Genomic DNA, 26,185 nt, shown 5'->3' with positions numbered 1-26,185 from the left:
ACCCTCATCAACATGGAAAACACTCGAAGAAAAGCATATGATGCAGCTTTTAAGTTAAAGGCGATCAATCTGGCGGTTGAAGAAGGAAATCAAGCTGCTGCACATAATCTTGGCATAAATGAATCGATGTTGAGACGGTGGAGACGCCAGCGTGAAGAACTGAGTCAATGCAAAAAGACGACAAAAGCTTTCAGAGGTAATCATAGCAGATGGCCTGAACTTGAAAACTTTCTTGAAGACTGGGTTAACACACAGAGAGCAGGCGGCCGCGGTGTTTCCACCGTGCAGATCAGACTGAAGGCTAAAGCAATCGCCACCAAAATGAAAATCGAAGATTTTAGAGGTGGGCCATCGTGGTGTTTTAGATTTATGAGACGAAAAGGCCTGTCCGTCAGGGTACGCACGACTCTGTTTCAGCAGCTCCCTCCCGACCACGAGGAAAAGCTTGCTAACTTCCGCACATTCACTCAAACAAAGATAGCGGAGAATTCCATCGGGCCAGATGATATCATAAATATGGATGAAGTACCTTTGACGTTTGACCTGCCTCTCACTCGGACTGTTAATAAAAAAGGTGACTCGTCCATCACACTGAAAATAAGTGGCCATGAGAGAACGCATTTTACTTGTGTTCTGAGCTGCACAGCATCCGGACTAAAGCTTCCACCTATGGTGATTTTTTAAGCGGCTGACAATGAAAGTTCAGTGAAAGCTGCCATCAAGAGTACAAGCTCAATTCCAGCTGTGATTCCTGGGGGCACCACGAAGTATTTGCAGCCACTGGACATCAGCGTGAACCGGGCATTTAAAGTGGCGCTGCGCGTTGAGTGGGAGGCTTGGATGACGAGCAGCAAGAAATCCTTTACCAAAACAGGACGCATGCGAAGAGCATCTTTAACTCAAGTCTGCCAGTGGATCCTAAATGCGTGGAGCCCTGTCACAACATCCACCATCGCCAGCGGGTTTCGAAAGGCTGGACTGCTGCGTGATGAAGAGGACCGCGTGCGCTCAAGTGAGAGTGACAACGAAGAGAATAAAGTGAGTGACGAGATCCTGAGGTTTTATTCAATTCGGACACTGAAGAAGAGGACCTTGATGGTTTTAGTGCGCAGGAGGAAGATGAAGAAGGCGATCAATAACTTTTCCTGGTAGGCTGCAGTATATATATTTTTTTACCAGTCGTTAGGAGATATTGGAATGTTGTTCGTGCACTGTTCAGTAAAAAAAGTATACGCAACGTAATTTGTGTGTTACCGATACGTATGTATATTTAAAAGTAGCTGTGTTACAGGCACTGTTCGGAAAAAAAAAAGCATTTGCAATATATATTTGTTTATGTTACCATACGGATTTAACTAAAAGTTAAAAAATCCTCATGTATAATATCTTTCTGTGTAAATATCTCATATTACAACGTGGGACACCTGCAGCTTAAAATCCGGTGCGGCCTGTACAAGTACAAAATTGATTTTCTTTCTAAAATTAGAGCGTGTGGCTTTTAATCAGGTGCGCTCTGTAGTCTGGAATCTACGGTAGTCTTTGCAGTTTCTTTGCTGGACCGAACCTTATTAAAGATTAATATGTTCATGGAATTTTATTTTCCAAAGTAGCACACACAAAATGCTGGAGGAACTCAGCAGGTTAGGCAGCATCTATGGAAGTGCCTCAGCCTGAAACGTTGACAGTTTATTAATTTCCATAGATGCTGCCTGACCTGCTGAGATCCTCTGCCATCATGTGTGTTGCTTTGAGGGCTTTCCAGCATCTTCAGACTTTCTCATACTTATAAATTTCTCTTCCTCTTGTTTAATTGTCCTTCTTCATTTACAACCTGGTTGTGCCAGGACCATAAAGTCTTTGTTGACCATCTGATTGTAGAACTACTTAGCTCTGTAGCATTGTGCTTCTGTTATTGGCATGCTTGTTGTCTAGTGCTGGAATTTTCTGAGATTTGAACTTCCTTTGATCCAGATATGGTTGCTATGTTTAATCTTCTTTTGACTGAAATACTAGGGTTAGCTATTGTGATGAGAAGATACCTATTGCTGCTGTTGATTTTGTTTTCAAACTTCTGATTGGTTCTGACAAAATATAGAGGAAGAAACTGTCTGAACAGGAGAAGGGGCTGGTAAAGAGAGAAAACATAGACTTAAAACACTTAGCAAAAGAACAAAATATTTTTTTTAAACTAGTGAATTTTTGTGATCTGAATGCACCACCTAGAAGGATAATTGAAGCAGATTCAATAATTAATTTTAAAAGTGAGATGGATCAGTATATTGATGGACGGTAATGTTTTTGAATAAAAGCTAGTTATATATCACTGGTTGAATAACTTATCCACTGTGCTGTTTATTAAGCTACGAATGAAACTTGAATATTTGCAATAGTTTCTCTATACCTTAGATTTATTATAAAACAATATTTTTATGTTGGATAAACTAAAAAATTATTGAAAAGTATTCTCATTTAGGCAGAACTCAAAATGTATAATGTTTTTTCTTCTGTTTTCTCCAGTTGTTCTCATCTAATCACTGAACATCATACAAAAAAGAGACATCAATCATCACACTTCGAATCAGGAGCGATGAAAGAAATGCCCAGTAGATCAGACCATTCTGCTGAAGTAAACTTTGGATTTGGAGGACCAGCCATGAATAAAGAGAGTAAGTCTGAAGGAAAATGTTCAATATGTAGGTTATATTGTTTTGAACATATAACCATATAACAATTACAGCACGGAAACAGGCCATCTCGGCCCCTCTAGTCCGTGCCGAACGCTTACTCTCACCTGGTCCCACTGACCCGCACTCAGCCCAAAACCCTCCATTCCTTTCCTGTCCATATAACTATCCAATTTTACTTTAAATAACAATACTGAACCTGCCTCTAGCAGGTTCTACTGGAAGCTCATTCCACACAGCTACCACACTCTGAGTAAATAAATTCCCCCTTGTGTTACCCTTAAACTTTTGCCCCCTAAGTCTCAACTCATGTCCTCTTGTTTGAATCTCCCCTACTCTCAATAGAAAAAGCCTATCCACGTCAACTCTATCTATCCCCCTCATAATTTTAAATACCTCTATCAAGTCCCCCCTCAACCTTCTATGCTCCAAAGAATAAAGACCTAACTTGTTCACTCTTTCCCTGTAACTTAGGTGCTGAAGCCCAGGTAACATCGTAGTAAATCTTCTCTGTACTTTCTATTTTGTTGACATCTTTCCTATAATTCAGTGACCAGAATATTTCAATGTTGTGTAAGAGGATACCTCTGGTCTTGTAAAGTACTAAGAAAATAGGCACTGTGGTTTTAAATTTATTTTTAAGAACTGTTTTGTGAAAAAAGATATAAATCAAATGGTGTAAAAGTAGTGGCTGATGTTAATTTGAATGATTTAATGCTAGAAGACAGGATATTTGATTGCTCTTGCAGGATGTGGGAAGGCAGAGAGACCTCCAGTGTCCTTGACAACTACAATTGTGAGAAGTGCACCCTGCTGCAGCTTCTAACAATCAATTGTAACTGGAACTGAATGAACTGCGGGGGTGACAGATAGGACAAATAGAGAAGTAGTTACACCCATGGTGCAGGATGCCGGAAACTGTGTGACAGTCAGGAAAGAGAAAGGGGTTAAGCAGCCAGTGCAGAGTACCCCTGTGGTCATTTCCCTCAACAACAGATATACCATTTTGGATACTGATGGGGTGGATTACCTATCAAAAGAAAGGTACAGTGGTCAGGTCTCTAGCGCTGAGTCTGACTCTTTGTGACTTAGGTAGGAAGGGAATGTAAAGGCGAGCTGTGGTGATAGGGGATTCATTAGTTAGGACAACAGAAAGGAAGCTCTGTGGATGAGAACGAGATTCCCAAATGGTATGTTGCCTTCTAGGTGCCAGAGTCCAGGACATCTCAGATCAAGTCCTCAGCATTCTTAAGGAAGAGAGTGAACAGCCAGATGTCATGCCTACAAAGGTACCAATGATACAGGCAGGACATGTAATAAAATTCTACAAAGCGAGTTCAGGGAATTAGGTGCTAAGTTAAAGGGAAGAACCTCCAGGATTGCTACCCATGCCAGTGAGGTCAGAAATAAGAAAATTATACAGTTTTAATACATGGGTAATGAGTTGGTGCAGGAGAGTGGGCATCAGATTTTTGAATCATTGGGCTCTCTTCTAGGGAATATGGGACCTGTACATAAGGAAAGGCTTGTACCTAAACTGGAGGGGGATTGATACCTTGTGGGAAAGTTTGCTGGTGCTGCATGAGGGGGGTGGAGGAGTACTAAACTAGAGTTACAGGACGATGGTTCCAGAGTGCCAGGACAGAGAGGGAGGTTGTGAAAACAGATGTTATTCAGACCTCAGACAAGGTCAGGAATGAAAAGTTGAGCATGGTGCAACTAATGTCCTGAGCTGTGTATATTTCATTTGTAGGAAAGGCAGTGCATGGATCAACACGTGGAAGTAGAAAAGGCAGATGAGTTTAGGACATGGAATTATGATATTGTTGCCAGTAGTGAGGCTTGATTGCAGGAGGGGCAGGGCTGGCTGCTCAGTATTCCGGAGTTCTGTTGTAGATTTGACAGGGTTGGGGGTGTGGAATTCAAGGAGGAGAAGTTGTGTTACTAGTTAAGGAAAACGTCATGGCAGTGCTCAGTCAGGACAGACTGGAGAGTTTCTCCAGTGAGGTGTTTTGAGTGGAAATGAGAGTAAGAAAGGTATGACCACATTAATGGGGCTATATTACAGACCACCCAACGATCTGAGGGATTTAGAGGAGCAAGTGTGTAGGCAGATCACAGGCTGTTGCAAGAAATATGAGGTTGTTATAGTAGATGATTTTAACTTCCTACATATGGACAGGGGCTCCCATACTATAAAAGGACTAGATGGGGTAGAGTTTGTCAAATGTGTTCAGGGAAATTTCTTTCATCACTACGTAGAAGTCCCAAGAGAATATGCGATACTTAATCTGCTATTAGAGAATGAGACAGGGCAGTGACAGAAGTTTGTGTATGATCTAGTGATCATAATGGCATTAGTTTCAAAGTAAATATAGAAAAAAGATAAGTCTGGTCTATGAGTTGTGATTCTGAATTGGAAAAATGCCAATTTTGATGGTATTAAATTGGATCTGGCAAATGTTGATTGGGACAGGTTGTTTTCTGGTAAAGGTGTACTTGACAATTGAGGAGCCTTCAAAAGTGAAATTTTGAGAGTACAAAGTTTGCATGTGCCTGTCAAAATAAAAGGTAAACATAATAGGTTTGAGGAACCTTTGTTTTTAATAGAGGCCTTGCTTAAAAAAAAAATTGCATAGCGGGTATAGTTGGGTAGGAACAAATGAGGTACTTATGGAGAATAAGAAATGCAATAGAGCACTTAAAAAAAGAAATCAGGAGGGCTAAAATAGGACAGGTGGTTACCCTAGCAGACAAGGTGAAGGAGAATTCTAAAAGCTTCTACAGATACCTTAAGAGCAAAAGGATTGCAATGGACAAAATTCTTCTGGAAGATCAGAATGGTAATCCATGCATAGAGCTAAAATAGATGGGGGAGATCTTAAATGATTGTTCTGCATCTATATTTACTCAGGAGGTGGATACAAAGTCTTTAGAAGAGAGGCAAAGCAGCATCAACTTCATGGACCCTATGCAGATTACAGAGGAGGAGGTGTTAGCTGTCTTGAGACAAATCAGGGTAGGTAAATTCCCTGGGCCTGTCATGGTATTTCCTCAGTTCCTGTGAGAGGCAATTGCAGAAATGCAAGTGCCCTAGCAGAGATACTTAAATCATCTTTCGTGATAGGTGAGGTATGGGGGATAGCTAATGTTGTTGCGCTGTTGAAGAAAGACTCTAAAAATTAACCAGGAAATGATAGGCTGATAAGCAGTAGTGGGAAAGTTATTGGAAGGTATTCAAAGGGACCAAATATGAGTATTTGGATAGACATTGACTCATTATGGATAGTGAACATGGCTTCATGCAGGTAGGTCATATCTAATCAATGTTAGAGTTTTTTGAGGAAGTTACCAGTAAAGTTGAGGAAGGGAAGACAAAGTGGGTGTTGACTACATAGACACCTTAGCAAGGCATTTGACGGGGTCTCGCATGGGAGGCTGGTCAAGAAGATTGAGGCGCTTGACATTCAAGGTGAGGTATTGAGTTGGTTTAGAAGTTGGCTCTGTGGGAGAAGCCAGAAAATGATGGTAGATGGTTACCTCTCTGGAGGCCTATGACTACTGGAGTGCTGCACGGATTGGGATTGGGTCCATTGTTGTTTGTCAACTGTATCAGTGATATGGATCATAAGGTGGTTAACACCAAGATTGGAGGTGTAGTGGACAGTGAGGAAGACTATCGGAGCCTACAATGGGATCCAGACCACCGAAAAATGAACTGAAAAATGGCAAGTGGAATTTAATGCAGACAAGTGCAAAGTGTTGCACTTCAGTTGGACCAACCAGAGCAGATGCTACACAGTGCACAGTAGAACACTGAGGAATGCTGTAGAACAAAGGGAATACAGGTACCTAATTCACTGAAGTGATGTCACGTGTAGATAAGGTCATAAAGAAAGCTATTAGTACATTAGCCTTTGTAAATCAAAGTATGAGGACAAGAGATGGGATGTTATGTTGAAGTTGTCAAAGTCATTGGTGAGACCTAATTTGGAAAATTATGTGCAGTTTTGGTCATCTACCTACAGTAAAGATTTAAATAAGGCTGAAAGAGTATAATGAAAAATACTTACAGGGAAATTACTAAGACTGGAGGATCTGAGTTAAAAGGAAGGATTGAATAGGTTCAGACTTTATTCCTTGGAACATAGAAGATCAAGAGGAGATTTGAAAGAGGATAGAAAATTATCAGAGGTGTAGATAGGATAAGCCAGTGGTGTAGTGGCCTCAGCACTGGACTTCGAGGTGAGTGGTTTTGGCTTTGAATCCTGCTAGATCCTTGCACACTTTCCATCTGTGCTGGGTTGTGCGGCAAGTTAGTGACTCAGTCCCGTTTTTAAAAAAAAAAGACAAAATGCTAAAGAAACGGCAAGGTTGCTGCCTGAGGTGCAGAGAAGAATAGGAATAGACAGTGTAAAAACCAGCCTTCTTTTTCCCACTGACGTTGGGTGGGACTACAAATAGAGGTCATGGGTTAAGGGTAGAAGGTGAAAGCTTTAAGAGGAACATGAGGGGAAACTTCTTCACTCAGAGGGTCATGAAAGTGTGGAACAAGCTGCCAGGCAAGTGGTGCATGTCAGCTCAACTTCATTTTTTAAGAAGTTTGGATAGATACACAGATAATAGGGGTATGGAGGGCTATAGTCACGGTGCAGGTTGATGGGAGTAGGCAGTTTAAATGGTTCGGCGTGGACTAAGTGGACCAAAAGACCTGTTTCTGTGTATACTTTTCTATGACTCTAGGTTTTTGCTGATATTTCAGTTTGGTCAATAATTTCTTTTCTTGGGCCAATCCTTTCATTCAGAAAGGTGCACAAGTAGTGCATCTAAGGTTGGGTGAAGGAGAGAGAGGGAGAGAACAGTGTTGGGGTGTGGTGTTGAGGTGGATAGTGATGGTTAGAAAAGAGATGAGCTGTGCAGTAAAAATTGTAGAAAATGGGTTCAGTGTAAGGGGTTGAGGGAAGCTGGGAGAAGTGTGTGGGGGATTGGTGTAAGAGAATAATGAGGATTTATATCCGTTCTCTCTTCCCATATCTCTACTGTTACTCCTTTTTGTCTTCTGCCCTATTTTATCCTTTCTCCTTCTCCAGCTATCACTCTTTTAAGCTTGGACGAAGCTACTTAAAATCCAAGAGGCAAGCTTTTGATTAACTTGACTGATTCTTTCAGAAAGGGCTGAAGGTCAGCACCTTGTTAATTTTTATTTATGAAAAAAGTGGCATGTTTTGAGATTTAAGATTAGAAAGATTTGAAGAGCTGGAGTTTCAAAGCCATGGTTTGGGACAAATTAGATATAGTTGACATGAACAAAATTTTTAAAGCAAACTGGTGTGATGGTGATTGGAATTAGGTTAGGATGGTGAAGGTCAGAACATGGCTCAGTGTGATTTTAAATTTGACCATCTAAAGAATTGGGGGGGGGGGGTGTTGATTTTGTTTGCAAGAAGAAATGTAGAGAAAATCAAGACTTTGTGAATTATGTAGTTGGATAAATACAATATATTGCATTTATTTCTCAAGAAGCTTCAATGAAGCTTCCTCTTTTGGAAGAGGACAGCGAGGCTTTGAGAGGAAGTGCGGCGGCGACCATTTTCAAATTGTCCAATTGTGTCTTAGATCGGAGTTCAGAGAGGCGGGACTGCGCAGGCGCGTGAGGAGGCCTGGGAAGGCGGGAAGATATAAAAAGGAGAAGACTGAGTGAGGTAGTTCTCTTTTGGAAGAGGACAGTGAGGCTTTGAGAGGAAGTGCGGCGGCGGCCATTTTCAAATTGTCCAATTGTGTCTCAGATCGGAGTTCTGAGAGGTGGGACTGCGCAGGCGCGTGAGGAGGCCTGGGAAGAAGGGAAGATACAAAAAGAACGCAGCCTTAAGAAGCGGGCAGCGGAGTGCGCCGGGAGCAGAGTGTAGGGCTTGGGCTCAGGGGGCTTAGGTGGAAGAGGGCACAGTAGGCTTATCTTTTAGTTCTTGTTATTGTCAGTTATTTGGGAAGTATGAGTGTGAGGGCAGCTTGTTCTCGGTGTCGGATGTGGGAGGTCCTGGAGTCTCCGAGACTCCTGGACGTCCACATCTGCGCCAGGTGCGCCGAACTGCAGCTCCTGAGGGACCGAGTTAGGGAACTGGAGCTGCAGCTCGATGACCTTCGCCTGGTCAGGGAGAGTGAGGAGGTGTTAGGAGTTACAGGCAGGTGGTCACTCCGGGGCCACGGGAGGCAGATAGGTGGGTCACAGTCAGGAAGGGGAAGAGGCAGGTACTATAGAGTACCCCAGTGGCTGTACCCCTTGACAATAAGTACTCATGTTTGAGTACTGTTGGGGGGACAGCCTACCTGGTGGAAGTGACAGTGGCCGGGCCTCCGGCACAGAGGACGGCCCTGTAGCTCAGAAGGGTAGGGATAGTTAGTCAGGGGTTCAGACAGGCGGTTCTGTGGAGGTGATCGGGAGTCCCGGATGGTAATTTGCCTCCCTGGTGCCAGGGTTCGGGACGTTTCTGATCGCGTCCAAGATATCCTGAAGTGGGAGGGTGAGGAGCCAGAGGTCGTGGTACATGTAGGGGGGACCAATATCCTAGCGGGGAGGTTTGCTAGGGCTACAGGGCAGACTTTAAACTAGTAAGATGGGGGGGGGGGGGGCGGGAATCAATTTGAGGAAACTATGGGAGAGGAGGTTAGTTCACCAGTAGAGCAAGTAAAGAGACAGTGTGTGAGGGAGGTAAGGCAGGTGATGGAGAAGGGATGCGCTCAGCCCGAAGAAGTAGGGGAGAAGAAAGAAAAGGATAATAAATTTGAATGCATTGTTAGGGATGAAAAGAGAGGAGGAGGTGGAGAGTGTCTTAAATGTATCTATTTTAATGCTAGGAGCATTGTAAGAAAGGTGGATGAGCTTAAAGCGTGGATTGATAACTGGAATTATGATGTTGTAGCTATTAGTGAAACATGGTTGCAGGAAGGGTGTGATTGGCAACTAAATATTCCTGGATTTAGTTGCTTCAGGTGTGATAGAGTAGGAGGGTCCAGAGGAGGAGGTGTTGCATTGCTTGTCCGAGAAAATCTTATGGCGGTGCTTTGAAAGGATAGATTAGAGAGCTCCTCTAGGGAGCCTATTTGGGTGGAATTGAGGAATGGGAAAGGGGTAGTAACACTGATAGGAGTGTATTATAGGCCACCTAATGGGGAGCGTGAGTTGGAAGAGCAAATGTGTAAGGAGATAGCAGATATTTGTAGTAAACACAGGGTGGTGATTGTGGGAGATTTTAATTTTCCACACGTAGACTGGGAAGCTCATTCTGTAAAAGGGCTGGATGGTTTAGAGTTTGTGAAGTGTGTGCAGGATAGTTTTTTGCAACAATACATAGAAGTACCGACTAGAGATGGGGCAGTGTTGGATCTCCTGTTAGGGAATGCGATAGGTCAGCTGACAGATGTATGTGTTGGGAAGCACTTCGGGTCCAGTGATCACAATAGCATTAGCTTCAATATAATTATGGAAAAGGACAGGACAGGACCTAGAATTGAGATTTTTGATTGGAGAAAGGCTAACTTTGAGGAGATGCGAAGGGATTTAGAAAGAGTGGATTGGGTCAAGTTGTTTTATGGGAAGGATGTAATAGAGAAATGGAGGTCATTTAAGGGTGAAATTATGAGGGTACAGAATCTTTATGTTCCTGTTAGGTTGAAAGGAAAAGTTAAAGGTTTGAAAGCACCATGGTTTTCAAGGGATATTAGAAATTTGGTTCAGAAAAAGAGGGATGTCTACAATAGATATAGGCAGCATGGAGTAAAGGAATTGCTCGAGGAATATAAAGAATGTAAAAGGAATCTTAAGAAAGAGATTAGAAAAGCTAAAAGAAGATACGAGGTTGGTTTGGCAAATAAGGTGAAAGTAAATCCGAAAGGTTTCTACAGTTATATTAAAAGCAAGAGGATAGTGAGGGATAAAACTGGCCCCTTAGAGAATCAGAGTGGTCAGCTATGTGTGGAGCCGAGGGAGATGGGAGAGATTTTGAACGATTTCTTCTCTTCGGTATTCACTAAGGAGAAATGATATTGAATTGTGTAAGGTGTGGGAAACAAGTAAGGAAGTTATGGAACCTATGACAATTAAAGAGGTGGAAGTACTGGCGCTTTTAAGAAATTTAAAAGTGGATAAATCTCCAGGTCCTGACAGGATATTCCCCAGGACCTTGAGGGAAGTTTGTGTAGAAATAGCAGGAGCTCTGACGGAGATCTTTAAGATGTCATTAGAAACAGGGATTGTGCCGGAGGATTGGCGTATTGCTCATGTGGTTCCATTGTTTAAAACGGGTTCTAGAAGTAAGCCTAGCAATTATAGACCTATCAGTTTGACATCAGTGGTGGGTAAATTAATGGTAAGTATTCTTAGAGATAGTATTAATAATTATCTGGATAGACAGGATCTGATTAGGAGTAGCCAGCATGGATTTGTGAGTGGAAGGTCATGTTTGACAAACCTTATTGAATTTTTTGAAGAAGTTACGAGGAATGTTGACGAGGGTAAGGCAGTGGATGTAGTCTATATGGACTTCAGCAAAGCCTTTGACAAAGTTCCACATGGAAGGTTAGTTAAGAAGGTTCAGTCGTTAGGTATTAATGCTGGAGTAATAAAATGGATTCAACAGTGGCTAGATGGGAGATGCCCGAGAGTAGTGGTGGATAATTGTTTATTGGGATGGAGGCCAGTGACTAGCGGGGTGCCTCAGGGATCTGTTTTGAGTCCAATGTTGTTTGTAATATACATAAATGATCTGGATGATGGGGTGGTAAATTGGATTAGTAAGTATGCCGATGATACTAAGGTAGGAGGTGTTGTGGATAATGAGGTGGGTTTTCAAAGCTTGCAGGGAGATTTATGCCGGTTAGAAGAATGGGCTGAACGTTGGCAGATGGAGTTTAATGCTGAGAAGTGTGAGGTTCTACATTTTGGCAGGAATAATCCAAATAGAACATACAGGGTAAATGGTAGGGCATTGAGGAATGCAGTGGAACAGAGATATCTAGGAATAACAGTACATAGTTCCCTGAAGGTGGAGTCTCATGTAGATAGGGTGGTGAAGAAGGCTTTTGGAACGCTGGCCTTTATAAATCAGAGCATTGAGTACAGAAGTTGGGATGTAATGTTAAAATTGTACAAGGCATTGGTAAGGCCAAATTTAGAATATTGTGTACAGTTCTGGTCACCGAATTATAGGAAAGATATCAATAAATAAGAGAGAGTGCAGAGACGATTTACTAGGATGTTACCTGGGTTTCAGCATTTAAGTTAGGTCTCTATTCATTGGAGCGTAGAAGGTTGAGGGGGGATTTGATCGAGGTATTTAAAATTTTGAGAGGGATAGATAGAGTTGACGTGAATAGGCTGTTTCCATTGAGAGTAGGGGAGATTCAAACGAGAGGACATGATTTGAGAGTTAGGGGGCAGAAGTTTAAGGGAAACACAAGGGGGTATTTCTTTACTCAGAGAGTGATATCTGTGTGGAATGAGCTTCCTGTAGAAGTAGTAGAGGCCAGTTCAGTTGTGTCATTTAAGGTAAAATTGGATAGGTATATGGACAGGAAAGGAGTGAAGGGTTATGGGCTGAGTGCGGGTAGGTGGGACTAGGTGAGATTAACAGTTCGGCATGGACTAGAAGGGCCGAGATGGCCTGTTTCCGTGCTGTGATTGTTATATGGTTATATATGTTTTCAAATTAATTTGTGATAAAGATACTTTTGCATAATTCTGTTCATTGAGGTGTGTTAAATGTGAGATGTTTAGAACTAAAAGCAGGAGAAGCCTTTGCATAGAGATGAGAATGGATTAAATAATTGGTCAGACAGTGCAGTTTGAGAGATGAATGGTCATTAAATTAATAAATATTAATGATACTATGGATGTTATGAAGTTTGAGGTAGTAAAGTCAGAAAATCATCCTCATGTTCTGTACAAAACTTTCACACTGACATTTTTATTACTATGATTTAGATCTGTATTCCTTGTCTCGCAAAGACATTGTCATTTGCCATGAGTCATAACTTGAGTGCATAAACATTAAAACTGCAAGAATGTATTTGAGTTCCTTATTCCCTTACCTTTAATACAGTGAGATAATTAGAGTTGTTAGAGTCTACTAACAGCAATTCTCCCCTGCAAAACACTGCACATAGCCAGTTCCCCTGTAGACTACATTTGAAATTCTGAATCAAAAGGCATACAAAGCAAAAATAATGGTAGTAGTCTGGTTAGACAATTTTGCAGAGCCGTACATTGAGTTGATTGACTTGCTGGAGCTCTGAATTTTAAGGTGGAAAGCTCTACAGATGCTCCTACAATTGTGTCTTTCACTGAGCATCCTTGTCATATGATGAATATTGTCTCCAAAATTATCCCAGCCATGCACTTTGGGTGAGTCTGTCCAAAACATTTGCATAATTTGCTTGATTTGTGTTTTTTTTTCATCCTTGCTTGAGAATGCCACTTATACATTCTTCACCCAGAAGTTTGATGTATCTTGCACCTATTCTCATCTAAATGTTGTTTCCACGTCTGCATGCCTTGTCAGAAATCTGCAAAGTTTATGTATGATAAACAATGGGAGACTTAGCTGGTCTGTTTCCTCTACCATGAGGTGGTAGTGATATCTATGTTAAGGAAATCCATATTCTGTCTAAAATTCCATATCAGGGAATTGCTTAAACCAAGTAGAAAGTTCTTTCACTGGTATTGGATCTTACTTCGTTTGTAGAAACTGATCTTCGTGTTTTGCTGTTTTTTAATGATTTGAATGTGCAGTGTTTTTAATTCAACAACCAATTTCAACATTAGTAAGTCAAGAGCTCTGTGCTATGATTAAGTTTCATGGCTAATTGCATCAATGTTCCAAATGTGGCAATATTGGAATAATCCAAACTATTTTCTGAGCCTCTAGCAAAGAAGCACAGAATCACACCTGCTTTATTAACTGCTCTTGCAATGCATGATGCTACTTTGAAAGATGTACAGGTGTCCCCCGTTTTTCGAACGTTCACTTTACGACAGCTCGCTGTTGCGAAAAACCTATATTAGTACCTGTTTTCGCTAACTAAAGAGGACTTTCGCTTTTACGAAAAAAGGTCTCCCGCTTTATACATGTGTTTACCCCGAGAAAGGCTGTGAAGCCTTGTGTGGGCAATTGTTTGCGCATGCGTGTAGGTACATATGTGTGTACGTGCGTAGCCTTTTTTTTTCTCCAGATCGATTTTGGCTCGCTGTCTTCCCGAGTTCGATAAGTGAACTGACACCTTGCCCTATTGTCCTGTTTATTATTTATTGTAATGCCTGCACTGTTTTTGTGCACTTTATGTAGTCCTGTGTAGGTCTGTAGTCTAGTGTAGCTTTCTCTGTGTTTTTTTTACATAGTTCAGTCTAGTTTTTGTACTGAGTCGTGTAACACCATGGTCCTGAAAAATGATGTCTCATTTTTACTATGTACTGTACCAGCAGTTATGGTCTAAATGACAATAAAAGTGACGATTTGACTTGAAACTACACCGTACATACAATATTACTTTTACTATATGTTCGTGTTATTTTACGTTTTATGTGTTATTTGGTTTGATATGGTAGGTTATTTTTTGGGTCTGGGAATGTTCAAAAATTTTTCCTTTATAAATTAATGGTAATTACTTCTTCGATTTACAACATTTTGGTTTACAAACTATTTCATAGGAACGTTCTATCTTTGGATTGCAAGGGAAACCTGTACATTGCTTATGCATATATTTTATTACCATAAAGTAAATCAGAGCAAACTAACTAATGGAGAAGAACTTTGGCAGTTGATAGCAGATAGTTGATGTCTTACTAGCAGATTTTTTTGCCTGACTTTAAAAGTACTGCGTGTAAAATTGAGTTCTGATAATGGTCAACAGATTCTATCTCCTGTGCCATAGCATTGGAGATGGATAGGAACAGACAAGTTAGAGAAGTGTTTAATTAGAGTAAGGAGAAATATGAGGCTATCAGGCAGGAACTTGGAAGCATAAACTGAGAACAGATGTTCTCGGAAATGTATGGAAGAAATCTGGCAAATGTTCAGGGAATTAGTTCTTCAAAGGCATGTTCCAATGAGACAGGGAAAGTATGGTATGGTAAAGTACAGGAACTGTGATGTACTGTGTTGTAAATCTAGTCAAGAAGAAAAGAAAAGCTCACAAAAGGTTCAAAAAATTAGGTAATGATAGATATCTAGAAGATTACAAGGCTAACGGAAAGGATCTTAAGAATGAAATTAGGAGAGCCAGAAAGGGCCATGAGAAGGCCATGGTGGACAAGATTAAGGAAAACTCCAAGGCATTCTACAAGTATGTGAAAAGCAAGAGGATAAGATGTGAGAGAATAGGACCAATGAAGTGTGACAGTGGAAAAGTGTGTATGGAACTGGAAGAGATAGCAGAGGTACATAATGAATACTTTGTTTCAGTATTCACTATGGAAAAGGATCTTGGCGATTGTAGGAATGAATTACAGTGGACTGAAAAGCTTGAGCATGTAGATATTAAGAAAGAGGATGTGCTGAAGCTTTTAGAAAGCATGAAGTTGTATAAGTCACTGGGACTGGACGAGATGTACCCCAGGTTACTGTGGGAAGTAAGGGAGGAGATTGCTGAGCCTCTGGCAATGATCAATGGGGACAGGAGAGGTTCTAGGGGATTGGAGGGTTGCAGATGTTGTTTCCTTATTCAAGAAAGGGAGTAGGGATAGCCCAGGAAGTTATAGACCAGTGAGTCTTACCTCAGTGGTTGGTAAGTTGATAGAGAAGATCCTGAGAGGCAGGATTTATGAACATTTGGAAAGGCATAATATAATTAGGAATAGTCAGCATGGCTTTGTCAAAGGCAGGTTGTGCCTTACAGGCCCGATTGAATTTTTTGCAGATGTGGCTAAACACATTGATGAAGGTAGAGCAGTGGATGTAGTGTATATGGATTTCAGCAAGGCACTTGATAAGGTTCCCCATGCAAGGTTCCTTCAGAAAGTAAGGAGGCATGGGATCCAAGGGGACATTGTTTTGTGGATCCAGGACTGGCTTGCCCACAGAAGGCAAAGAGTGGTTATAGACGGGTCACGTTCTGCATGGAGGTTAGTGACCAGTGGAGTTCCTCAGGGAACAGTTCTGGGACTCCTACTCTTTGTGATTTTTATAAATGACCTGGATGAGGAAGTGGAGGGATGGGTGTAAGTTTGCTGATGACACAAAGGTTGCTGCTGTTGTAGATAGTGTGGAGGGCTGTCAGAGGTTACAACGGGACATTGATAGGATGCAAAACTGGGCTGAGCTGAGAAGTGGCGGATGGAGTTCAACCCAGATAAGTGTGAAGTGGTTCATTTTGGTAGGCCAAATATGATGGCAGAATATAGTATTAATGGTAAGACTTGGCAGTGTAGAGGATCAGAGGGATTTGGAAGTCCGAGTCCACAGGACACTGAAAACTGCTGTGCAGGTTGTCTTTGAGGTTAAGAAGGCTACAGTGCTTTGACCTTCATCAATCATGGGATTGAGTTTAGGAGCAGAGAGGTAATGTTGCAGCTATATAGGACTCTGGTCAGACCCCACTTGGAGTATTGTGCTCAGTTCTGGTCGCCTCACTACAGGAAGGATGTGGAAACCATAGAAGGGGTGCGGAGGAAATTTATAATGATGTTGCCTGGATTGGGGAGCATGCCTTATGAGAATAGTGTGGTGCGTGGGGAAGTGGTTAAGGCATTGGACCAGCAATCTGAACATCGTGAGTTCGAGCCCCAGCCAAGGAAGTGTGTTGTGTCCTTGAGCAAGGCACTTAACCACACACTGCTCCAGTCCACCCAGCTGAAAATGGGTACTGGCAAAATGCTGGGGGTTAACCTCGCGATAGACTGGCGTCCTATCGGGGGGGTGGGGAGTCTCGTACTCTCAGTCGCTTTACGCCACAGAAACTGGCATAAGCGCCGGCCTGATGAGCATATAAGGCTCGGGACAAACTTCAACTTTAACCTTATGAGAATAGCTTGAGTGAACTCAGCCTTTTCTCCTGGGAGAGACAGAGGATGAGAGGTGACCTGATAGAGGTGTATAAGTCTATGAGAGGCATTGATCGTGTGGATAGTCAGAGGCTTTTTCCCAGGGCTGAAATGACTAGCACGAGAGGGCACAGTTTTAAGGTGCTTGGAAAATAGGTACAGAGGAGATGTCAGGGGTAAGTTTTTTTACAGAGAGTGGTGAGTGTGTGGAATGGGTTGCTGGCAATGGTGGTGGAGGCATATACGATAGGGTATCTTAAGTGACTCCTGGATAGGTACCTGGAGCTTAGAAAAATAGAGGGTTGTGAGTAACCCTAGGTTATTTCTAAGGTAAGGACATGTTCGGCACAGCTTTGTGGGCCTGTATTGTGCTGTAGGTTTTCTATGTTCTGTTAGAAAGTACCTGTTGAGAACCTTTGTAACATTGGCTCCGTTCTGATGACAAGCAATTCAACTAAAATGTTAATCCTGGTTATATTCCTTCTTGAATGTTGACTTGCCAGCAGGTATAAGCTGCATTTTTTTTGCTGTTATTTCTGATTTCTTGAATCCGCTTTTTCCTTGTGACTTCCTAAGAGGTTCATTCATCTGAGTCATACGTATATTTTTCTGTGGTAATTTCATGTAAGATCTTTATACATAATATTGATCAAATGGGGAACTATATCAACGTATGCAACATTAGCAACCTTTAAAAGTGTCTTCCTCCATGTACAAAGATTTTTTTCCTCTAATTTCCTCTTAGGCCTGCCACATCTTTGTGCATTCTTATTTTGTTTCTTGTGCTTAATGTCAGCTCTTTGCTTCTAGTATTGAAGAATGAATGCTCATCTTCAATCCATATTTTTAAACCTTCTTTATCAAGGTGCAATATTGATTTAAATACAGATATAGAAGCATAGATATAATTAAAATGTATGCAATAACATATCTGATGTTTAGCATTGTTGTTCATTTACGCATGTGTGGTGCATAGGTGACCTTTTTTTGCTGTTTCCTTAGCATTTGTCTGTTACAAGGCGGAGTTGCTAGCTTGATGCTCAACCCAGCATGGATGAAAATCGTGCAGGGGGCTGGCTCAATTCAAACCCAGGACCATTTTCATCAAAGTCCAATACTGCTGCCACTGCACCACTGGCCAGCAAAGTTTAGCATATAGATAATATCTTTATGGAGAGACTGATGTTTATAATGGAACGTGTTTATATGGGAACGTGGTATATGAATGTAGAAAAACAATTTAATCTGCAATCAGTAATACTTAAATGGATTCTGTCCTTTTTTCTATTTGCTTAACAATAAGCTTGTCTTGTAATATTTGAAAGATGAACTAAAGCTTAAAATAAATTTGGATGAATCTAATTCACCTGTAAATCATTTGCTTTGCTCCCCAGTGATGGATGATATTTCTCAGATAGAATCTTTCAGTGGGTAAGTTTGAACTACTGCTGTTGCAATTTAAGCATTTCTTTAGGTTAATTTCTTAATAGTTTTTTGTCCTTTTTTGTTTATTTAAGATTTTCATTTGAACGTTTTACTTTTAGGGAGTCAAAGAGTGCTGCAGATTCCTGGTTGTCTTCAAATGAAGAAGATGATGTGCCATGTTCTTCCAAGGTAGTAATTTGCCATTGATAGAATTTGTTGTATTATCTCACTTTTGAATTTAAGTGACTAGCAATGATGGTATTTCACTAAAATAGTTTTACTGAAGTAGATACCTGTGTTATATATCAAGAATCATTAAAGGAATGATGTTGGAACTTGGTGGGGTGGCCATCTTTATGCTGGAATTCAGCATCCCACTCTAACCATTTTCTGTAACTTTTTAAATAATTGGAATGTTGCATTCTGGGGCTGTATTTTGAGTTATAAATCATTTTTATTAAGAAGCAAAATTAGAAAAAGTTGGAGCAAATAAATTATTTTCACAAGGAAATTCAAGTTCAGTGGCATTACAGACCTTGCCATTTGAAAAGAAAAAGGAGTGTAGTCTAGACAGGATGAATGTGTTCTTTGTGGGCATATCTAGAAACAAGGGGTCAGTTTTTAAAAATAAGGGCTTGCCACTTAAGATTCAGACATTTTGCTACTTTACTGAGGTCACAGGCTTTGCCGAGGCCAACTTCTCCAAAGCAGAGGCTCCAGTTACACTTGGCCATGTTGGAAATCCTTGGCTAGCCATATTCAACAGAGAATTGTGTTCTTCATGACAGATCATTAAAAATGCAATTCGTTGATGAACATGGCTATTACTAACTAAAAGATTGAAAACCATCAAGCTGACTTCCTGGAAACCTGTTGGAATGATTTATCACTTTTAGTAATGAGGGCTTAGCTTACAAAACTACTTTGTGCAGCAGTGCAATAAATCAGAAGGGCTGAAAAGATAAACTAAGGTTGAAAGTATGTCACAAGTCAAGTTAATATAAATTCAGGCAGGCAAAGAAAAGCTCCTTGTATCAAATGCTTTGAACTTTTGCATTGAAGAGCTTGAAACCTTTTCCTGTCCACTTCATTTCATTGCTTGTCACACCAGACAGACAGCCATTCTTGTCCAGCACGTAGTGTCAGGATTGGTCTCCTTTTGGATTAACTGGGTCATGATATGAACGTTCCTGACTCGACCCTTGTTTTTGACGTGGCTGAGAGGCTAGCTCGATGCTCACGGATGGAAAGCGTGCTCAGGGGTGGCCTGAATTGGATTTGAACTTGGGAGCCTTCGCTCCGGAGTCCTGCGTTGATGCCACTGTGCCACCAGCTGGCTCCCTGTCCACTTGATAATTGAACAGAACTCAGAATTTAGTGCCCAAGTCCAATAATAGGGATGTAAGTATGTGGCCTGCCCAGCAAAGCCAAGTGTAACTGCAACCTCTGTTTTGGAGAAGTTGCTCTGGGCAAAGTCTGCGGCCTGAAGAAAATAGCCCCATTTTGGTGTGACATTGAAATGAAAAGGGATTGAACAACAATCACAGATAGAAACTGTTAAAGTAGCAAAGGTTGCCAGTGGCTCATGGAAGGAAATAGATAAGAACAGGAGAAATTAATGATGAGGCAGTCAACGTGATGTTGCTTGTGGATCTTTAGGAAGTAAAGTGGATTATGAATGGTCTGATGATTATATGGATGTGAAGGAATGACCTCCAGAGGGAAAGAGGTTAATTTGAAACTAGCTGGGAGAAAATGTCTTTTATTCATTGGTAGAGTCATGGTCCAAAATGCATTGTATGAACCTTAGGCTAATTTCAAGCAAAAATCCATTGATAGGTCACAATACCTTTGGAACTATTTGAGTTTTGAAAATAGAAGTTTTGCATCCTCAGAAGGATATATTGATCTGAAAACCTGCTTCATTAGATCTAAAAAGCCCCATATGATTATTTTTTAAATGAGCAGGTCTTTGTGTCCTGGCCAACATTTATGCCTTCTCCGGTATTAATATGGCCAAACTAGCATTTGCTTACATAACATTAGCAACATGTTTGAAAAGCACTTCATTAGTTGTCAAATATTTTGGAATTGCCCAAGGATGCAGGCGCCAGTACGTAAATATAGAAGCTTATTATGTTATTAGCAAGTTGATGCTATAGCCAAGAAAGCACACCAATGCCTCCAGTTCCTCAGAGCTCTAACAAAATTCTGTATGTCATTGATGACTGTTAACATAGTCCAGTCCATCAAGTAAACCAGCCTCTCCCCCACTGACTTTCTGCTTGCGTCGGGAAAGCTGCTATAATCAAGGAGCTCTCCCACACCAGTCAGTCTTTCTTCTCCCCTCTCCCACTGGGCAGAAGGTAGAAAAGCTTGAAAGTATACACCATTAGACTCATAAATATACTTTATAGATATTTGCCTAGTAGGGGAATTAAAGATTATGGGGAAAAAGGCAGGTAGGTGGAGATGAGTCCATGGTCAGATCAGCCATGATCTTATTAAATGGCAGAGCAGGCTCGATGGGACAGATGGCCTATTCCTGCTGTTATAATCAGACTCGTGACTAGACTTCTCAAATGCTAAAGATTAGCTTGTGATTACCCAATGTACCTTGCCATGGAGCTTGCACTTTGTTTGTCTGCATTAAACGGTCTCTATGGCTACTACATTGTGATTTTCTTTTTGCTATCTCATTGTTCGAATATATGGCATAATCTGCTTGGATGGCACACAAGCAAAGGCTTTGTATTTTATCTCACTATATTGAGGTAGATTATTTGTCCCATTGGTTCCACTCCCTCTTATTTCCCATATCCTTCTCACTTACTGTCTCTCATATACGACTTACTCTTTTTATTGTTTTATCACTTGCCTAACTCAAAGGAAAATTAATAGTAGTTACTTAACCTACTGGCACATCTGTAGGTTATAGAAGGACCCAGAGCATTGAAGGAAAATGCAGTCACAGAGAGAGGATGTACCCATTCCAAACTGACAGCATCAAAGGTCAGAATGAAATCCAGGTTACTGGAGCAGGGAGCCAGCAGCAATGATGGTTAAGATGTTAGCAGAATAGTTTTATTATTTATTCTTAAACTTCAAATACAATATACTTCACTCAAATATATGATATAAATGTGTTTATATAAGACTGAAGGAAACGGGAAATTGAATTGAAAGCAAATTGAGTTGATATTATATTGGAATGTGTGCCTTTGGCCAATTTTTAAATATGTAACTGTTTATAACCATTAATAATGTCTATTTACAGGCAATCCAGAAGTTTAATTTGACCAAGTTGCTAAGTTCTTCACAGCAAAACAAGGAAAACTGTAAGTTATTGAGAAAATAATTGGAAAAAAATTGAGTACTGATTTACTTAGTGTGTAGTTAATAACATGCCATTTCAAAGCTTATAAACAAATGATTTCTCCTTTTTAGTTACTGAAGAGGCTACACCTGGCCAAACCCATCTCATGGACAATTTGCAACCAGTTAAATCGGATGAAGTTATGGTGGAAAAGTTAGAAAATGACCATCAAGATGAAGATGAAACATTCGAGAGTAGTGGTTCATTAGTCCAGTCCAGGAATTGTTCTCCTGTAACTGTTGGCTGTTCATTCAGTTTTCCTGTAGAAAATCGTTTAAATTCTACTCCATCAAAAGACAAGGAGGTAATTATTTCTCAATTTTTAAAACAAAACTATATTTTTACTTCTTAAATATTGAAGTGAAAATAGGGAATTGGTGAGAATTAATCCAAAACAGCTTAAATGGAAAGTAATTATTAGCTACAGAAAAAATAGAGCAATATGAAAGTGTTTTAGTTTTGTGCAAGAAGGCATTGTACATAAAGATGTCAGTGAAGTAGGAGCCATTTCAGAGGAAGAAGATACTAGGGTGATCGTTATGATGAGGTTCTTGATGTATAAAAGTACTGAGAAAGTTCATTCAATCAGAATTAAGCGGTTAGTATAGATTCTTTTTATTTAGAGATACAGCATGATAACATGTCCATGCTGCCCAATTAACCTACTAACTTGGCCGTGTTTGGAATGTGAGAGGAAACTGAAGCACCTGGAGGAAATGCCCACGGAGAGAACATAAACTCCTTGTAGACAGTGGCAGAATTGAACCTGCATTATTGTCGCTGTAATAGCATTGCGTTGACTGCTGCGCTGTTGTCATAGCCACTAGTGGTAAAATGATTCTGATGTATGCACCGAGAAAACAATCCAGCTTAATTTAAAAGTCACACATGAGCAATGATAATTTGTAGTTAAACACAACAAATAGCCATATTGTTCAAAATCATGAAACTGTTAAAGTTTAGAATTGTTATGATCATGTTCCGTCTAAGATGTGTGGGTGCAGGGCCGTGCAGTAACTGAAATGCTCCTGCGCATATAGCCTTTGTTGCCACACAACTGGAATTTACTTATATAACATTAACATAAAGTGCTGCCCAGTTTTCAGGCTCAGAGAAATGGTTGGTCCGCACAGTCGTTAAAAAAAATTAGAAGGAATTTGTCAGTCCTGCCAAAGGGCTACAACCTGAAACATCGACTGTACTTTTTTCCACAGATGCTTCCTGGCCTGCTGAGTTCCTCCAGCATTTTGTGTATGTTGCTTTAAAAATAATATTGTCTTTTGTTTCCAAATATATGTCACTGTTTAAATAACTGATTAATAACTTGTTATAGATTAACTCAATTATAATAGTGTTATTTTTTCTCTAGCCCTTTCATGCAATGAGTATTTGTATTTGATTATACAAAACATAACATGAACTCTGTTCTCTTCTATAGAACATGTTCTTGGAAGAGGAGGAGCCTTTGAGAGCTTCTTCCAAAGGGTCAGAACTTGAAGCAGTGCAAACTTCTGATTTTAGTGGAACTTCTGCTTCTGCATTTCAAGAACAAAAGGCTTCATGCAAAAAAAATAGAAGAGGTATCTTAGATTCAAGTTTTATGTTGTGTTTTTTCATTTGGAATGAATACCAATTTCCCAGTTGTTTATTTTTTATTGTGCTAATAAAATCTTCATGGTGGACAAGCTGCAGGGTCAATGGCACAGTTATAATACGTTGTAGTTGTAGGTCAGTGAGTGCAAAAACAGCAGATAGCTCACTGTAATATTCTGTAAGCATGGTTGGAAGTATATTTTCATGAATAGTGTTAGGGAGATTCTAATGCAAGTTTAAAAGTTGCCAAAGTGCGGCTAAACAGGAGGATTTGCGACATTTCAAAAGAGTATTGATGCTGCATACTATATACGGTTTTGAATGTAATTTATACCTAGTGGCTTTTCCATTTTCAACATTTACATTAGCTTTTTACTGGGATACTTAGCAAAATTATGGTAAGATTTATAGCCTAGTCAATTGGTAGCAGAGTTTGAGGCTATCAATGGTTGTCAGGCAGGAAATTTGGCTTTCAGTGATGTACCAGAGGGAGTTATGCAAATTAGTGCAGCATGCATGAGGTGAACCCTGAATATGAAGAATATCAAAACATTGGATACCACTTCGGCAATGCTAGACAAATTAGAATAATAATATGCAAATTTCTTTGTGTACTTAATTTAGCTGCCTCATCAAGGACTATTCCATCATTAAGTCAGAAGTTGGTCGACTTTGAATAACAAGTCCTTGTAAAATGTCCATATCCCAGGTTGATCTCGTAATTTATTTATAAGTTGCATTTATGTTTGTGGCAAGGGCAGCCTCTATCAGAGCCCACACATCCCTAACATCCAGTAACATTACTATTACAAAATTCCCCATTATCAACACTTTTAATGTCAAAAGCTTTTAGAACCCAATATGATATTTCAGTATCTTTGAAAGGACAACTCCAAGAGGGTGATACTGTACTGCATTATTTCATAAGAAGTTGCTGAGCACAAAATGTTATCACACACTTGTCTTGTTCTAAAGTTGGACTCATTAAGAAAATCCATCCTTGAATAATCTGCTGTTAGCCACCGAGTGATCATTTTACATAGTTTCATCAAGTTGAAATCTAGAAAATCGAAAGGAATAGTTCTTTGATTATCATTTGTTGAATCCAGATAAAATATCATGTGGTTTAGAAAGCAAAAAAAAAACTTTCATAATGGAAGCCAGCATTTTCATCTAATTGCAATCCTTATTCAATAAAATATTTTAATTCTTTACCATGTAGACCTACTGTTAGAGCTGGGTTTGGAAGAGTCGGAGGTGGAAGCAAACACGGAATCTCTTAAGGATTCTAAGGTATGTTTAGTAAATGTTATGACTTTTACTTAATACAAAATATCACATTTAGCTCATCAGAATGGTTGTTTGTAATACTGTATTATAAATTAAAATGGGTCATTGAGTCATAAAACAGAAATATGTCATTTGGCATACATGATCTGCTCCATCTTTTTACAGTCACAACACGACAACAGCAGATGCCATTTTATTAGCTCTTTACTCGACCTTGGAACAATATGCATACATCAGGATTTTCTTCATTGTCTACAGTTCTGCATTTGACACTATAGGCCCCTCAGAATTAATTTAAAAAACTCCAAGACCTTGGCCTTAATACCTTCCTGTACAACTGTATCCTAAATCTCTTCACTTGCAGATCCTAGTAAATTCAGATTGGCAGCACATTTCCTTTACAATCACCATCAGCACAGGTACACCACGAGACTATGTACTTGGCCCCCTGCTCTTCTCACTTTATAGTTATGACTATGAGGCTAAGTTTGCTGAAGGCACCATTGTTGACTGAATCAAAGGTGATGATGAATCAACATGTTGGACGGATATTGGAAATCAGGCTGAATGGTGCCACAACAACATCCTCTGCCGTGACATCAGCAAAATCAAGAAGCTGATAATTGACACGAGTAGGAAACTGAAGGTTCATCAGCCAGTTCTCATGGACCAGAGGTGGAGAGGGTCAGTAACTTTTAAATTCCTCAGCATTATCATTTCAGACAATTTATCCTGGGTCCAATACATAAGGGCCAAATACAAAAAAAGGCAATACAAAAAATAAGTTTGGAAAATGACATGCTGAATCTAAAACTTTGATAAACTGGTTGCATCACAGCCTGGTATGGAAATACCAAAGCCCTCGAACAGAAAAGCCTACAAAAGTAGTGGATTCAGCCCAGTTAATCACGTGTAAAGCCCTCCCCACTACTGAGCACATCTACAAGGAGTGCCGTCGCAGGAAAGCAGCATCCATGATTAATGACACCCACCATCCAAGCCATGCTCTATTCTCTCTGCTGCCATCAGGAAGGAGGTACAGGTGCCTTAGATCCCACACTGTCACATTCAGGAACAATTATTACTCCTCAACCATCAAGCTCCTGAATCAGAGTGGATAACTTCACTCAACCCATCACTGAACTAATTCCACAACCTATGAACTCACTTTCAAGAACGACAACTCGTGTTCTCAATACTTATTACTTATTTATTATTACTATTACTATAGTGTTTTTTTTTGTTGTATTTGCTCAATTTGTCTTTTATGCATTAGTTGTCTATCTTTTCATTGCTTCTGTTGGTTCCTTTGTATTGTGAATATCTGCAAGGCAATGAGTCTCAGGATAGTATATGGTAACATGTATGTGGTTTGATAATAAATTGACTGACTTTGACTTTGAGTCTATTGCCAACTATCATGCATTTATTTACACTAATGCCATTTTATTGTCTCCATAGTCCCATCAGTTCCCTTCTGATTATACCATTCATGTTAGCACCATGAGCAATTTACAATAGTCAATGAATCTACCAACCTGAACAAATTTAGCACACGGACTTAAGCTGGAGCACACTGAGGAAATCCTCAAAGTCACGGGGAGAGTATGCAAACTCGACACAGATAACACTGGAGGTCTGGAACAACCTTGTGTTTTTGGAATTGTGTGGCAGTAGCATCACTATCTGTGCTACCCTTCAAATCCTGGTGTGATAATAATTTTTAATGAATAGCCTTAAAATATCTGAAATACTTTGCTGAGAAACTGAAGAAAAACTATTATAGAA

At 40.2% G+C, this 26,185-nt stretch overlaps 1 protein-coding gene across 2 annotated transcripts in view; it reads left to right on the top strand.

Annotated features, from left to right (window-relative positions):
* The window catches only part of si:ch211-272n13.3 (ankyrin repeat domain-containing protein 26), a 128,271-nt gene that overhangs the window by 22,037 nt on the left and 80,049 nt on the right, over window positions 1-26,185 (top strand). Inside the window, exons 6-13 of one of the 2 annotated variants that reach the window (XM_059978311.1) lie at window positions 2,518-2,666; window positions 5,599-5,703; window positions 18,108-18,144; window positions 18,258-18,327; window positions 21,416-21,476; window positions 21,586-21,818; window positions 22,953-23,094; window positions 24,330-24,400. In XM_059978311.1, coding sequence (XP_059834294.1) covers window positions 2,518-2,666; window positions 5,599-5,703; window positions 18,108-18,144; window positions 18,258-18,327; window positions 21,416-21,476; window positions 21,586-21,818; window positions 22,953-23,094; window positions 24,330-24,400 — 868 coding nt within the window. The remainder of the gene's footprint in view (window positions 1-2,517; window positions 2,667-5,598; window positions 5,704-18,107; window positions 18,145-18,257; window positions 18,328-21,415; window positions 21,477-21,585; window positions 21,819-22,952; window positions 23,095-24,329; window positions 24,401-26,185) is intronic. The other variant, XM_059978312.1, reaches the window with a different exon arrangement.

Source organism: Hypanus sabinus, chromosome 8 (assembly GCF_030144855.1).
Source record: "Hypanus sabinus isolate sHypSab1 chromosome 8, sHypSab1.hap1, whole genome shotgun sequence".
Classification (NCBI taxonomy): Eukaryota; Metazoa; Chordata; class Chondrichthyes; order Myliobatiformes; family Dasyatidae; genus Hypanus; species Hypanus sabinus.
The sequence above is the reverse complement of the archived record's forward strand: the minus strand, read 5'-3'. Positions and strand labels throughout refer to the sequence as shown.